Source organism: Triplophysa dalaica, chromosome 25, assembly GCF_015846415.1.
Source record: "Triplophysa dalaica isolate WHDGS20190420 chromosome 25, ASM1584641v1, whole genome shotgun sequence".
NCBI classification, from domain to species: domain Eukaryota; kingdom Metazoa; phylum Chordata; class Actinopteri; order Cypriniformes; family Nemacheilidae; genus Triplophysa; species Triplophysa dalaica.
Window position 1 is genome coordinate 8074605 of NC_079566.1, and position 15092 is coordinate 8089696.

General features: G+C 38.4%; 1 protein-coding gene and 1 long non-coding RNA gene across 2 annotated transcripts; one reads left to right on the forward strand and one right to left on the reverse strand.

Moving 5' to 3' along the window:
- Positions 1-9: 9 nt before the first annotated feature.
- Positions 10-1830, reverse strand: LOC130415859 (uncharacterized). Its single transcript, XR_008905974.1, has 3 exons — positions 680-1830; positions 315-448; positions 10-145 (listed from the first exon to the last, which is right to left on the reverse strand). It is a non-coding gene; the product is annotated as an uncharacterized LOC130415859 (long non-coding RNA).
- Positions 1831-5560: 3730 nt separating this feature from the next.
- Positions 5561-14249, forward strand: rbm24a (RNA binding motif protein 24a). Its single transcript, XM_056741548.1, has 4 exons — positions 5561-6033; positions 6769-6892; positions 7332-7386; positions 11726-14249. The coding sequence occupies exons 1-4, from the start codon at positions 5866-5868 to the stop codon at positions 12069-12071; spliced, it is 693 nt and encodes a 230-aa protein (XP_056597526.1). The 5' UTR covers positions 5561-5865; the 3' UTR covers positions 12072-14249.
- Positions 14250-15092: the final 843 nt, after the last annotated feature.

Genomic DNA, 15092 nt, shown 5'->3' on the forward strand with positions numbered 1-15092 from the left:
ATCCAACATGGCTCTTTAAACATTCCTGTTTAAACAACACGTTAACCAACATTACCATCATGAAACAACATTGCAAAACAAGGCCCAAGTGAGTCTGTAAAACGGTCACCATCTTGATCCATCAGAGCACAACAAGTAGCTGGAACTATGGAAACGAAACAAGAGAATAATGTTAGATATTCAATTTATAGTCAGAGAAAAACAGAGGACAACATATACAGTCAGAGAATAATAAAATGATGTAATTCAATGATGAGATCTGTGTGTGTGTGTGTGCGTGTGTGTGTGTGTGTGTGTGTGTGTGTGCTTCTTACTTTTCATCGATTACACTGAATATTCATCATTGTGTTTAGAAGAGCGGCGACATGTGGGTTCACTGCAACCTGTTTCTTCTGTATCCTGGCATTTTAGATGACGCTTCTTCTTGTTCCACTCTCTGGATTAATATCTACAAAGAGTCAGGAAAAACTAAATGTTATATATTAAATGTACAAAATATATTATATTAAAACACATGAATTAAATCATCAGCTTGCTAGTGTTAAATATGGGAGACTTCTAAATAATTAGCCCCAAAAAAATGCATCTCTCGTTGAGAAATATTGTTTTAAAGGTCTTAACAGGTATATAACATTAACATATCTATAAAAAGCAGGTAAGGAAGTTGTTCAATTAATACCTTTCATTGGACTCAAAGATACACGCTTGCCCCATCCTGGTACTCAAGCCTGAATATGTAACATGTTATGAACAGAGTGACAAGGCCAGACATGAAGCTGTGCTGAGCACCGTCACACACAACCTAACCTTCAGTAGTCAGCATCCAGTGGCCTGCATGGCAAAGTGTGTCCTAAAACAAACAATTATACATGTGACAATAGTAATAGTTAATAGTGACTATACAATTATCTTTAAGCATTTTACATTTAAACTACATTTTAGTATAAGTGACTCTACAAACAAACTCTAAGCAAATTACACAGAGTAACTTACACTTAAAACCGTACTTATACAGAAATGTAAGCTAACTAACGTTAGGGATGTCACGGTCAAGAAATTGTCACACTAGTATTTTGTAACGGGTCTCACTCCCACCCTCCAACGGTCCTATTTGGGAGACAGGCCTGATATACAATGAGGGTGTCGCTAACGTCTTTTGCTCAAGCTCTCAGCTGGCCTCCGATACATAAACTGTATATCTAGATGGTTACGTACATTAATCACTTTACCGGACTATCCTCCGTGAACATCAACTTACCTCAAGCTATGGTGACTCATTTTAATTTGGGCGCTCGATTTAACGGATGACTGCATTTGCAAATTTGAATTACACCAGAAAATAATCACGAGCGAGTGTGGTATCACAACTGTCGAAGCATGTAACTTTTACCGAGTCTACGGCGGGCGCGATGTTCAACATTAAAAAAACAACCGTCAACTTACTAATACAATGAACTGTAGCTCGTCACATACCGCCTTCACTCCTGGTGTGAACAAAAACTCTAAATAACATGAAAAACTTCTGTCCTCAGGTGCTATAGCGACGGAGAATGTTTGAAATCTTACCGCGACGGCGCTGCTGAAACCCCGCAAGACTCCTTCGGTCCCCGCGGATGGAGGTTGAATCCGGGGTTAGCAATATGAACCGCGAATTTAGATACCTCTATATAAAGTTACCAGTATGATAGTTACCAAATATGGAAAAAAAATACGTAATAAGTTACTTACCACAGGTGTGAATCATTCATTTTGCGCACTACCCCAATCTCGACTGTTGAAGATCATCCCGCCATTGTAGATTTGAAATTTACAGCAATATTCTGTACATTGAGTTAATCTGTTAAATATCAAAATAATCAAATGTATTTGTCTTTTATTTCAATTGAAAATGTTTTCTGCTCCTAACAGATCCAAACTTTGATCTAATAACTGTTTAATCAGTTTGTGTTGAGTGTATATTTACCATTTATACTATTATGTCATCCACTTATACTTCAACTTAGAACACACATATCTCAACCATGGCAGTAATCAAAAACCATCATTCATTAAAAGAACTCTAAACTCAAAAGATAACAAAAAGTAAAAACAATATTAAAGCATAAAGTAAGCCATGCTTTCATTAAGTCATGCTTTCTTTAAAATAAATACAAATAAGAAACTCAGAATTGCACATAATATTGGGAACTTTCAAACTCTTGCAATATTGCTTGTTCAGAATAAAAAGTTTTGTAAATTTACGTATTTTGGCCAAAAACTTGAGACCAGTAATCTTTGTTAGAGACATGTTTAGGCTGATTTTGTTCAGTATATGCAAAACAGACATTTGACGCCTTTAACTAAAAATGCTAAATTCAAGTTACTCATGTATCGTTGTAGGCAGAATATTTTGCACATTGGATTTTTTTCTGTGTACATTATTATTTATTGAATTAAAATAGAACGCATGTGTCTTGGTTTAAACATCAAGACAACTAAATAATGCATAATTTATTAAGGATAATACTTGTTTGAATGCCCAATGCAGAATTTTATTGAGTTTTGTTGGAGAATCATTATTCAATTTTCAATTTTTCATCTTATATGAAATTGATATATTAGCATATGTTGCTATTATGTAAAATCTGTTCACATTAATTTATAAATGTTTTTAATGACACTAAAACTGAACCATTGTTGTCGACAACATAAACTAAAAAACAGTTAGTATAGTTAAACTCAGAAATCAGTCATGGTTTTGCCACAGTAACCATTGTTTAAGCCTAACCATGCATAGCAATTGTTGCAAAAACATTTCAAACGGTTATCTAAATTGTAATCAATATGCCGAAAATATGTTAACTACCCATTTACTATAGTAAACACGTTTTCGTAAGAGACAGTCAATCAATATTTTAAGAACGTGTTTTTGCGTTCATGTCAAAAAAGGCCACAAGGTGTCGCTATTCGCCTTCCTTTCATAAGGCAAATACATGGATCTTGGCCTCTGTTATATGATACGAAGATGGCTCTTTTATATGTTAGTTTATCTCTTTACAGTTATGGGGGTGTTCTGTAACCAAGCTTACTATAATTGGCTAATTATATAAACTATGCACCAAAACATGTTGTCATTTGATGAGTTTGTGTGTCTGTGCTTTGTATCTGATGTTACAGCTGCCAGTGATTTGCCCGTTTGACTGCACTGAAATTCTGACAGGTCCCACCTGTTATGTTACATTTGAAAATTGCCCCTCTTTCAATGCACTTAAAGTCGCACCAAATTGGTTCTTGGCAGACAGCCTTTTTATTGCAGTATATATAAAAGCCTAAAACATTAAAATACAAGCACTGCACAATCAGAATTTGACTGACCTTTAATAAATAATAACTGAACAGAAGTCTATAGAGTTTTAAAAGCTGCTTGAGTAGATATACATCACAGAGTTTTTCAGCTGTTCACTCGAACCAATGACCTCTGAATGCAGTAAATGTGTGTTTGTGTAACCGAATGACTGACTGTGTTTGACAGGTGGATTGTGTTGAGTGCTCTCCAAAATCTGTTCTTTTTGTTAGACTACTCTAACCCAGACCCAGTGTAGACAACCAAGCATTATCCTGAAAAGATTTAGCGCTAAAACATGGAGGTTGCATCTGACATAGCAATTTTATTTCCATTCACTTGAATAGAAAATTCATCGGACTCATTGATAGGTGTCCAGAAAACTGCAAAACGTTAACGTCTTGTAGGTAAACGGAGACAGGCTCCTGAAAGAAGATAGGCCTTCTTTTGTAATCCAGTTGAAATACAAAGCCACATCTCCCTCCAAGCACCTCAGCTCTTGGCTTAATGGGCGTGTGTGCCTCCATGAATAAATCAGTGGACTCATGAACATGCTCTATCCAGTTGCAGCCTAACATTTTTTATATAAAGCCTCAATTATCCGTGTATGGGCATCAGGATCTCCACATGGCTTGGCAGGTCACACCACATAGACTAGTTCTCGGGTTGCAAGGTTCCACAAAAACTCCATCACCTGAGTGCTGTGGAAGTTGTATGGTCTAAATGAGAACCATGCTTAATAATTTACTGAGGCATATCACATTCCTCCAAATTGTTTGGAGGCCTAGAAGATTGTCTGTTCTTTTTATTCTAAACGAGGCTGGAATGACGTCAGCAATTCTTGTTGGAAAGATGTAGCACATATGTCAAAGTAGTATAAAAAATAAACTATAGCCAAACTAAACTATATTAGTCAATAAATGCTATTCAGTAAATTATTTGAAATAAACGTTTTTTTTAACCAGACAGCAGCAAATAAAATACACTTCTCGAACCATAAACAACTGATTTATGTTTTCTAATTCTTGTTGAATATCTACACATATTAGGGACTATATAGAATTGTTGTACTATTTGAAAATTCATGGAAGTCCGCACGACTATTTAAATAAATTGGAAAAAAATCTACAAGTTGATAAAAATGTTAAACGCTTACATCATGACAGTTGGGAGCCTTAAATAAAAAAACACACTATTCCTTATGTATTCATAAAAATGTTAATATGTGACCCTGGATCACAAAAGCAGTCTTAAGTAGCACGGGAAAATTTTTAGTAAAAGACAAAAATACATTGTTTGGGTCAAAATTATCGATTTTTCTTTTATGCCCCAAATTATTAGGATATTAAGTAAAGATCATGTTCCATTAAGATATGTCGTAAATTTCCTACCTTAAATATATAAAAACTTTATTTTTGTGAGTGGATGGCCTTCCACAGTGCCTGTGATTAACAACTTCAAAGGCAATTTTCGTAATGTTTGGATTTTTTTGCACACTCAGATTCCATATATCTAAATGGTTGTATCTCAGCCAGATATTGTCCTTTTCTAACAACTCATATATCAATAGAAAGCTTATTTATTCAGCTTTCAGATTATGTCTAAATTTAAAATTTGTAAAAATTGACCCATCAATTTATAAAATTATTTATATTGTGTAAAAATGAACAGATATATTAAAGCAGTAGAAACATGTGTTGACTGTACAATGTGCGCTTTTACGCACGCACACACTTATCCAGAGATGCAGTAAGAAACGTTGGAAACATGTCCGGACATTCTCCCAGTTTTTAGTTTCAATGAAACAGCATTTGAACAGCGTCCGTCCTCTACAACATGTGTTTCTTTCATAAAGAACTCCTTTAACCACCACATGTCAAGCTGTCCTAACGGACACGCTATGACTGATAAAATATTCTGGCATGACTTTGTGTTAATCTACCTGTCTATCATTTTGGTTTTTATTCAATCCGACAATAAAGTGTTGCGTATAGAATGGGACTTTTCATTTTATTTCTCTCTTCTCGTACAGGCAACAACTGTGCATGCATTTACCGAAACAACGACAACTGTATGAAATGTCTGTACAGTTCTTTAACAAAGGCACACAAATGCACACAAATGCCCGTTGTGCGCTCTCCAGCTGTTGTTCAGCGCGTGTAGTGGGCGTTTGGGCGCTTCGCTCGTACCTCCCTCAAAGCGCTCTGGGTGTGGTTTAACCGGGCACTTTTAGGAACGGGTCACACGCACTTTTTAGAAGTCACGTCAGTTTGCAAGAGGAGCTCTACCCACCTGATGATCCTTGGCTCAATCCGCTTCACTTTACTTACCAAAGGACGGCAAATTAATCTACCTCTCACGTTAAACACATCCACGCGCGTTTTATATTTTCAAAAGTCGCCTTTGGTAACTTCGCTTGCGCGCGCCGTCTAGTGATTGTTTTAAAGGGTTATTGAAGGGGCGGTCAAGGCATTATCAAGCCTAAAACATTGCACTACGTTTGGTCGTTTTTTTTCTTTTTTCTTTTTGCACTTTTTGTGAGGATGCATACCACCCAAAAGGACACCACATACACCAAGATATTTGTCGGCGGTCTTCCGTACCATACGACGGATTCCAGTCTTAGGAAATATTTTGAAGTGTTTGGGGAAATCGAAGAAGCTGTGGTGATTACCGACAGACAGACTGGAAAGTCCAGGGGTTATGGATTTGTAAGTATTCCCCTCTTTCCCAATTCTCTTGCTATGGGCTGTCAAGCGCAGGCGTTTGGCACACACAACTGCTGTCTGACAGCATGACACAACATTTAAAATGGCAACAGGTCTGGCGAGAATAAGCTTTCATAAGTTTGATACGCAAACGCACCCATGCGCAACAGTATCTCCATTTATCGTGCCTACTATAATTCTTTATCAAATGAAATCGGAATTGTTTTATAGAATTTCTTCATTTATTAATTTTCAGAAAACATCTTGAGATATATCGTGTTAAGTAACAAAACAATTCGCAAAGCATACAAACCCATTAAACTGCGCTTTTGGAGACTAGAAGGCCCATATTGGCTCAGCTGCCGAGTTTGACTAGAAGCACCCTGATAAGCGTTTCACAGCCACAGAGTAAACAAGGCAACTTGTTAAGTTTTGACAGCGCACGCACGAGAAGTTAAACGACTCCAACAGATTTCAAAACAACCTGTTAGAAAAATGCTTGCGTGATATCTGTTTGTATCGATTTTCTCCAGCCTCCGGATAATACACCGCGTCTTGTGTTTAAAGAGTCATTTGGTACAGAGGTCATGAATATTTGGTCCAAAGAATTATCTGAAATCTGCCATGGAGTTAGCTAACAGAGTCTAGAAGCTTGTTTTGGCTCAAATTAAAAGGATATGTGTGTTTCTTCAAGATCATTTTTTTACATTTTACTTCAAACTGTCCATTCTAAACTAGGTTACTATGGCAGACCGATCTGCCGCAGACAGAGCTTGCAAGGACCCCAACCCCATCATCGATGGCAGGAAGGCCAATGTTAACCTGGCTTATCTGGGAGCCAAGCCACGGGTGATGCAGCCAGGTAAGGCTTTTATACGTGTGTCGATATGCAAATGGAATATAAAGATCATAATCATCAGTGAAGACCATTGGATGCCAGCACTGTAGCTCTGTAAACCTGTTGGACACAGTTACTCCTAAACGCAAACCAAACAGGGTTGAAAACGAAGTACAGATATGTTTGCTTTTAAGCACAGGCTCTTGTGTAGTTTTATTGTGTGTGCATGTGCTGATGTTTACCCAGGGGTTGTGCCTGTTTTTTAAAGTCTAAATTAATGATAAACCGTAAAGGTTGTTAGTAATGTAACAATGGGATTTTCTTAATGCATTCAACAAACAAGTAGTTGTGTTAGAAATATGAACTCGCATCCGTCTTTAGCAGGTTGATTTTGGGATAAGAATGTTGTTTTGTGAAAAAGAGTTCTAGTAATCTAAACTTGTTTTAAATGTTTTTGTTGCAGGTTTTACTTTTGGTGTTCCTCAAATTCACCCTGCATTCATTCAGAGACCATACGGGTGAGTGACAGTTGCACCTTCAAAATCCCCAAAATGTTGATGTTCAGTGGTAGTTTGACGGTGTTGAACAGTTTAAAGTCTACATTCATGAAATTAACAAGTTAAATGGGAAATAATAGGGGAATAGACACAACATTCAATGTTTATGCTGAATGTCTAACCCTTCCTCAATACATGTGTGTGTGGAAGAACCACTTTGACTGCACACCATAGCCTGACTCAATGTTGTCTATCTTTCTCTGGTCCGACAGGCTCGATTTGGGTTAAGATAACTGGTGGTTTGAGGAATAGCTCTGAGAGCTTTGTGCAGATCAGTAGCTACACTACCTGTAGACTCAAACACACAAAAACACATGAAATGGTGATTACAGATGCATGTATGTTGGTTTCAATTTGGTTTGGACTTTCACTTTTAATAGTACATAGAGTTGTGTGTGCCTTTTACCGTTATGAAGTGGTGTTGATAGCTTAACTGTGTGCTTTTTTTAATTTGATAGAAATAAGGCTGGATTTTGGGTGCTGTATTTCCGTGATGTGGAGGAGTAATATGACTTTGCCAGAGAGCAAAGTATGATTTGTAGTTTGCTTTTTCATTTGTTTTCCTCACGTTTTTAATTGCCGGAGCTTGTGTTTTTGATGATTATTTTGGTTTTCTTTCACCTTTTTTGTGTTTCTTGTTATTGGAGTGAGTGCCGTTTGTTTTGTGTGCCGTTGTTGAATCCTCTTCACGCCAAACCAACAGCTCGACTACAAACTTGCACGTTTTTCGGTTTTATTTTGCTCACTGATTGAGAGTCCTGTCACACTCACAGCACAGAGAGTTTGACACACACTCACCCTTTACCGTTCTCTCCCATCTCCATTGTGTCTCTCCTTCTCTCTCTCTCTCTCTCTCTCTCTCTCTCTCTCTCTCTCTCTCTCTTTCTCTCTTTGCTGTTATGTCTCTCTACTCTAGCCCTATAAGGCATCCTGCAGTGGATCCAGAATCCTCCGAGTCCTGTGGTTTCTCTCGTATTAATGATGTCCGATCATCTGTATTAATTCTGAAAGCAAAAACATTTAAAGGGATAAATCATTGTCCGATTCAAAACAAAGAAATTTTGTCCTTTCATTTCAAATATGATTTTTTTTATTTGAGATACAGATAATTGCGTAATGTTAGTGGAGATCTTTTCTATACAGCAAAAGTGGTTTGGGGTTTGTGAAAGTCACATACTGTGACCCACACATATCCATGTTTATGATACGTTTATGGTCTGTTTATTTTTTTAGTTTTATTGAAAAGAACCGCCCAGACATTCTGTCTAACAAAAGAAAGAAGTCCGTATCATTCTAAATGCAGAAAGTCCTAGAAAAAGGTTTGAACGGCAACTGGACAACATACAGTGTTGACGGGCAAAATAACATTTATGGCAGTCGTTCAGTGTTTCCGAAGATTCCGCATTGTGTCTGTATGAGTGTGGGTGGGTGAATGAGTGTGTGTTTTTTTGTGTATGTGTGTCTGTGACATGCATGCATGTGTTTGCAGTGTTGTGAGTCCTCTGCTGTGACAAAAAAAATGTCTGGATGCCACAGCCCCCTGAGCGAGCCTTCGTCACATGGCCCCGTGCGGCGTTAGGGGAAAACAAGCTTCACCATTGTTTCCCATAAAGGCTGTAGTGCTGACAGTGCAGTCCCATAAAGCTCTCTTGCTTTCAATTCTCCCTCTTTCTCTTTGACTCTGGTCACTCTCTCGGCCTTAAGGGGCTGGTCTTCTTCTGACATTTAGTTCGAGATAAACCTGCACAAGGCCCAACATGTGCCACACTGGATCTGAATTTGTGACCAAATTAGTTATGAAACCGTGTGTCAATTAATTGGCATCCTACTTCGACCTTGGGGCAGTTGTCGAGTGTTGTTCAAGGGCCAAATACAACCAAACCGTGTCAGTAGTCAAATTCAGTTTGTAATAAGGTCAGGTATCTGTTAAATAATCCCAATCTGTCCAGTTGGTAACAAGGTGTCCCGCGTCGTTTTTGATCAAGCCCTATATGATACGTAAGTGTACTGAAGTTGTTTTCTTGCACCTGTTTATCTGCAATTTCATCTGATGACCACAGGTGTTTGTTACGTCTGTTTCCAAGCAAGACCAGTCTAAACCAGGCTATATTTAGTTGCATCAAATTGGCAGTAGCTTAGATAGACTAATATATTTATGGCCAGTTACAATAATTTATTGTGTTTGTTTAATCTTATTTTTATTTCCATTTAAGAGATCTCAAGTTACTTTACAAGTTTAGTATTTCTATAGTTTTTATAATGTAATTTCATTCATAGATCACAAAAAACTAATTCTCTTCTATACAGTAGAAATTAAAGTAATAAAAAGTAATAAAAAAGTGAAAAAGACCAATAACAGAACTTGGATATGCTGTTATAAATGACTCCTCATAAGAGTACAAATTGTCACTTTTGTTTTAGAAAAACATGTTGAGCCCATCGATGTTAAAGGTGAAACGTTCCTGCATTTGGAAAACACCACAATAACTCATGTGGAATGGCAGGTGGAGCAGAAAATAGTTTCCAGCCCTCCCTGTCACTCACACTGTTAGAGCCATATAAACGGTCCCCTGCACTTTATTTAACTTTATCAACTGGTTACACAAGACCTTTGTCATCCCTCCATGACCCGACATTGCTTTTAGCCTGCTGATTTAGTTATATGTGCCTAACTGTGACGAAGAGCTTCTTAACAGACACATCAAACATTAAGCTGTGTTTCGAGGGTAGATAAACACTGAGCAGATTCATAAAAAATAGATATGCTCAACTAATCATATCAAAGCTATGTCTTTGCTCTAACCCAAGCACTTTATAGAACAATGAAAATAATCCCTTAATTTCGATGCCAAATATTGGTTGTCTGTGTATGTTGTCTGTCTGTCTATCTCATGTTTTGTATATATTCTTTGTAATTTATTAGTTCGATAGGTCTGTTTTAACACAGCCCTTTGTGTTACCTCAGACCAGAAAGGCATCTATGAAAGACTTAACCTGAGTGAGAAAATAAAGATTTTACTCTGATTTATGGCATTACTGTATGTGAGTGGTTGATGAGTTGATGTTGGTGGTTTTACTGCTCTCCTTTTTTTCTTGATGCCTGTTTTATGCTTTTTAAATTTGGGGCAGAGGTTTTGGAGTTTGTTTGGGTGTGGTCAGGTGCTTAGGTTTGACAGATGAAATAGGGTTGCCATGATAGAAACGTTCTCTCACTTCTTCCCCCAACCTAGACAAGTAAAAATGTTGCTCTCAATTCACTCAAATTCCAGGCATATCCAGCATCTTGACTCTAAGCTAAATGATGCCGTTTGTATTTCCACCAGCACACATTGATTTTTTTTTATTCCTGCTGCAAAATAGATCTTTTTCAGACGGGCAGAGATTCTTGGTTTCTTAGAGAAGATTTTTGTCATCACCGAAATGTTAATTCATGGGACTTTTTTATGAGAACCCGTTCTCACAAGTTTTCAGTCTTCTGTATTTTAGCGATATCCTGACATTGTATCATCTTTAGCGGTTTAGCGGTCATTCAATGTATCATTTCATCCCTGAACTAAACGTTTTCATCCGTCTGTTTAACACGCAGACAGTATATGTAAAAAGGCCTCGGAAAGTGCAGTGGGGTACGTAATGAAAGGCAGAATGGGCTCATTGTTCCTGATTGCTTATTTAATCAAAACTCCCCTCTGTGTGTGCTGTCCTGCCTGAGGCTCATTGTCTAAATGCGGAGGGGGAAACAGCCAGCAGCGTCCCTTTTTGAAAACTGTCCAGCTGTCAAAGTAGCTCTGACATATTCACAATGCTTTCCTCATCTCCTTTCGGACTCTCCTGGGTCCTGCTGTCCCACCGCCTCACTGCAGGACACGTATGACTTTAAGCGTAGTGTCTGCCTTAGCAAATGCGGGTGCTTCTCACGTTGAATTGAAAGAATTATCTCCTAAAAATAAAAATACGGACACAAGGGTGAGTGAATGTCATGAGGGTGTTGTGATTAAGGACACAAACAACAGTGTAAAATTGGGTTGGGAGTATCTGTTTGGCTGACCAATGGCAGACAAGATGGCACATAAATGACTAAAGGGTAAAAATAACATATTACTTATTAAATAAATCTAATCTCATTGTTTTACTGAGAGATGTCTATTTTGGCAACCTTATACCTCTAATATTCACTAGCAGGCATTTTCTTGGTGTTACTGTTGAAATGGGATGCTTGGCTGCGCTGTGGTTCTGCTCTGTGTTTGTGCATGAAATGTTTCCATTGTCGCGGCTAACAGGTTGTTGTATTTGTTTCTCGCAGGATCCCCACTCACTATGTCTACCCGCAGGCCTTCATGCAGCCCAGCATGGTCATCCCTCACCTCCAGCCAACCGCGGCGGCCTCCACCACCGCTACTTCGCCTTACATCGATTACACCGGCGCAGCCTACGCTCAGTATGCCAGCGCTGCGACTGCGGCTGCCGCTGCAGCATACGAACAGTACCCGTATGCTGCCTCTCCCGCCGCAACCGGCTACGTAGCGACCGCCGGGTATGGCTATGCCATGCAGCAGCCACTGGCCGCCGCCGCACCTGGATCTGCCGCCGCGGCTGCAGCATTCGCTCAGTACCAGCCCCAGCAGCTGCAAGCTGAACGGATGCAATAGCAACCAATGAAGCGGGCGGGAGATGCGCGGGGAGCCGACGCCCAGCAACTGCTACTAGATGATGATGATGATGATGAAGAGGTTGAGGAGGGTGGAGAAAATATTTGCTGGTTGTGGGTTGACTACAAGAGAAGGAAAATACGGGAGGGGGACGGCAATTGATAGAGATTATTAGTGAGGTGGGAACTCCACTGCTTTCCATCTTGCTGTGATGAAACCAAAAACGGGAAAGAATCACAGAAAAGGACGGAATCTAGCTTTTTACTATTTTCATTATCCTTATTATGTTATCTTTATTACCATAATTAATATTAGAGTAGAATATTTATTGCGAAAAGAGGTCTGCAGCGACTAATCACTGTGGTATAGGAGCATTGTAGAGGAAAGTCCTGATGCTGTCATTAATGTAGGCGACCGTATTCTTCGAAGGACACTTGGAAAGGTCCCACAGTGTTTCGATTCTGGGCCCCTAACCTTCTATTTATTCTCATTTGAGGGCTCTTTTTGTTTTGTCTTCTCAAGTGCATTTTGTTTTTGATCATCAGGGAAATGGAGCGATTTTCAGCGAATTAGAAAAGACAAACTCTGCCAATCAGGGATCGTAGACCTAACTGTGGCGAAATGAAGAGATCCAGTGTTAGCCTGTTTTATGTGTCGTGAACTACCTTTTTATCTATCTGATGCTGAATGTCCCCCTTTCTTCTCTCCCGTCTTGACCTATGCAAATGCAAGCAGGGGACAGACGTAAGCACAGGAATACGAGAATTTCTCTATTGCTCCCCCACGAAAGGGCATCGAACAATTTGATAGGAATCTCAAAAGACAAAAGGACGAAGACGTATTGTATTATATGCTTACGAATACACAAGGTCTAACATGTACACAGTTACACACAAATTTAAGTGTTATGTCTCTGGGAGCGAGGGAGAAAGCACACATACGCACACACATTAACATGATGATGTAGGTTAGAATAAGCTTAAGGCTTTGCTCAGTGTTAGAAACTACTGTGTTTGGGGAAAAACAACGCTCTGGAAACATCACTGGTGCTCATTTGTAGACCTGTCACTGTTTAATCCCTGGGTCCATTTTGGAACTGCTTTGGCTCTGTCGACAGCTCCCTCTCTTTCTGTTCAAGAGGGTCTGGAGACTTGAGCAAAAGACCACCTGTAGATCCCCCGATATCACCCACGTCTTCTCCATCACCAGCGGATATCTTTCTGAGAGAGACCCGTCGCTGGATAAAGATGTGAAAAGGGAGGGGCTTAACACAAGCTTTTCGCCCGCTATCAGTCGACACCAATGAGAAACGAACTCTGGTCTTCACTAAGAAACATAACCGAGCACCAGCATGTCTTTTCTTAATAAGGTCTATGTATTTCAACTCGTTACAAAACAGCACTATAGCTAAAAGGATCCGAATCTGTGCGTGCGAGGGTTCTTTGTGTGCCTTACATTTGTAATGCTATTTAAAGAGACATCTGCTATTTAAGATATTTATTTTGAGTTGACTTATGTTGCGCTCCAAGACCACAGACTTGGATGCGGTACTGTATGGATATAATGTATTCATCTCATGGCATATTATTATAAGTTATTGAGTAGGTTTAGTTGTAGTATTAACAAACTCAACCAAAAATGTTGGTCTAGGACTTATTTAAGATACAATTCTGTATGTGCACTGTACAAATCTATTTTTTTCTTTCTATACATTTGGAATTTTAGAACGTGACATTAAATATTGGCTAGTTTAATGCCTATCGTATGACATTTATTTTATTGCAGGCCTGTTATTCCAGGCATGTTATTTACATGTCATACTTGTCATATTTAGAACAAAAAAAAATACTGGCGAAATCTAAGGGACATGCTGCTTCATACAATAGAATGTATTGTCAATGTCGAGGATGGATGCTGTGCTTATATTGCTTTAAATATGCATCAGATGGGCAATTTTACACTGTTAAGATTTTTATACTTGAACTTTTTCTTACAAGGGAAAATATGAAAAAAGAGTAACAACACAACAAGCAAACAAAAGACATTGTCACTGGATTTGGGCATGTAAAGTGTTATTATTTAAATACAAACGTTATGTACGTATTGAAGCCTTATTTCAGATTTTCAACACTATTTACTCTAAATGGAAATAAAAAGGTTCTATATTTAAACCTCAAATGCTTTCTTTATTGGACAATAGTCCTGCTGTCTGTTGTATTTGCAGTTCATTGGATTGCTGAATTATGTGCTCATCACATTGTGTTATTTATTCACTGTGTTTCAAAAGCACACATTCTAGCCTTATTGTTATTGCTGTTCTACTATTATTTTAGCGTTTATTTCATGGTTCACTGGCTTTAAACCCTCATGTTTTGTTTCTTGGGGTCTTTGTTTGGACAGGCTCCAGAAAGTATCTTTACCACAGTCACACTGCAGTTACAAAGAACAAGCCGTCATGTATTGCTTCGTGGATGTAGTGAAAAATAAGCAGAGGTGCTCAGCAAGTCACAATATAAACACACAAGCTGTCACCTTGCCACACACAGAGATGCTTATTTATGATCTTGTTTATGCTGGTTGGTAAGTGTTTTAACTGACCTGAACTCGCTTGTTCAGGCGTTGCTAAATAATGGACCTGCTAAAGCTCAGTTATCAGTTTACCTCATTCTTTGTTTTCTTTGGAAGTTCTTTCTTTTTTTGAGTAACAAAAAGGTCAAATAGGTTCCAAGACAGAAAGACCACAAGAACATTTTAATTGTTTAAAAATAGACATTAAGGTATCATGTTAATACTTACGAAAATTATTATAAACAAAGCAGTCAAAGTGTGATGGCTAACTACTGGATACAATGAAACATTTGACATTTCTTTAGGGTCTCAGAGATTTCATATTTACAACATGAATGAATGAACGCAATAAGATTTTCTGGTAAACAATTTACTAATAGTTTAGTTTGCTTTCGTTTTTCTTTCGAATTGTTGAATTGACAATTAAATGTAACCAGTCAAATGATGTAGTTT

Coding starts and splice junctions, on each gene's coding strand:
- rbm24a (XM_056741548.1), top strand. CDS start 5,866: ATGCATACCACCCAAAAGGACACCACATACACCAAGATATTTGTCGGC. Junction 6,893..7,331: donor GCCACGGGTGATGCAGCCAG/GTAAGGCTTTTA, acceptor TTTTTGTTGCAG/GTTTTACTTTTGGTGTTCCT. Junction 7,387..11,725: donor TTCATTCAGAGACCATACGG/GTGAGTGACAGT, acceptor TGTTTCTCGCAG/GATCCCCACTCACTATGTCT.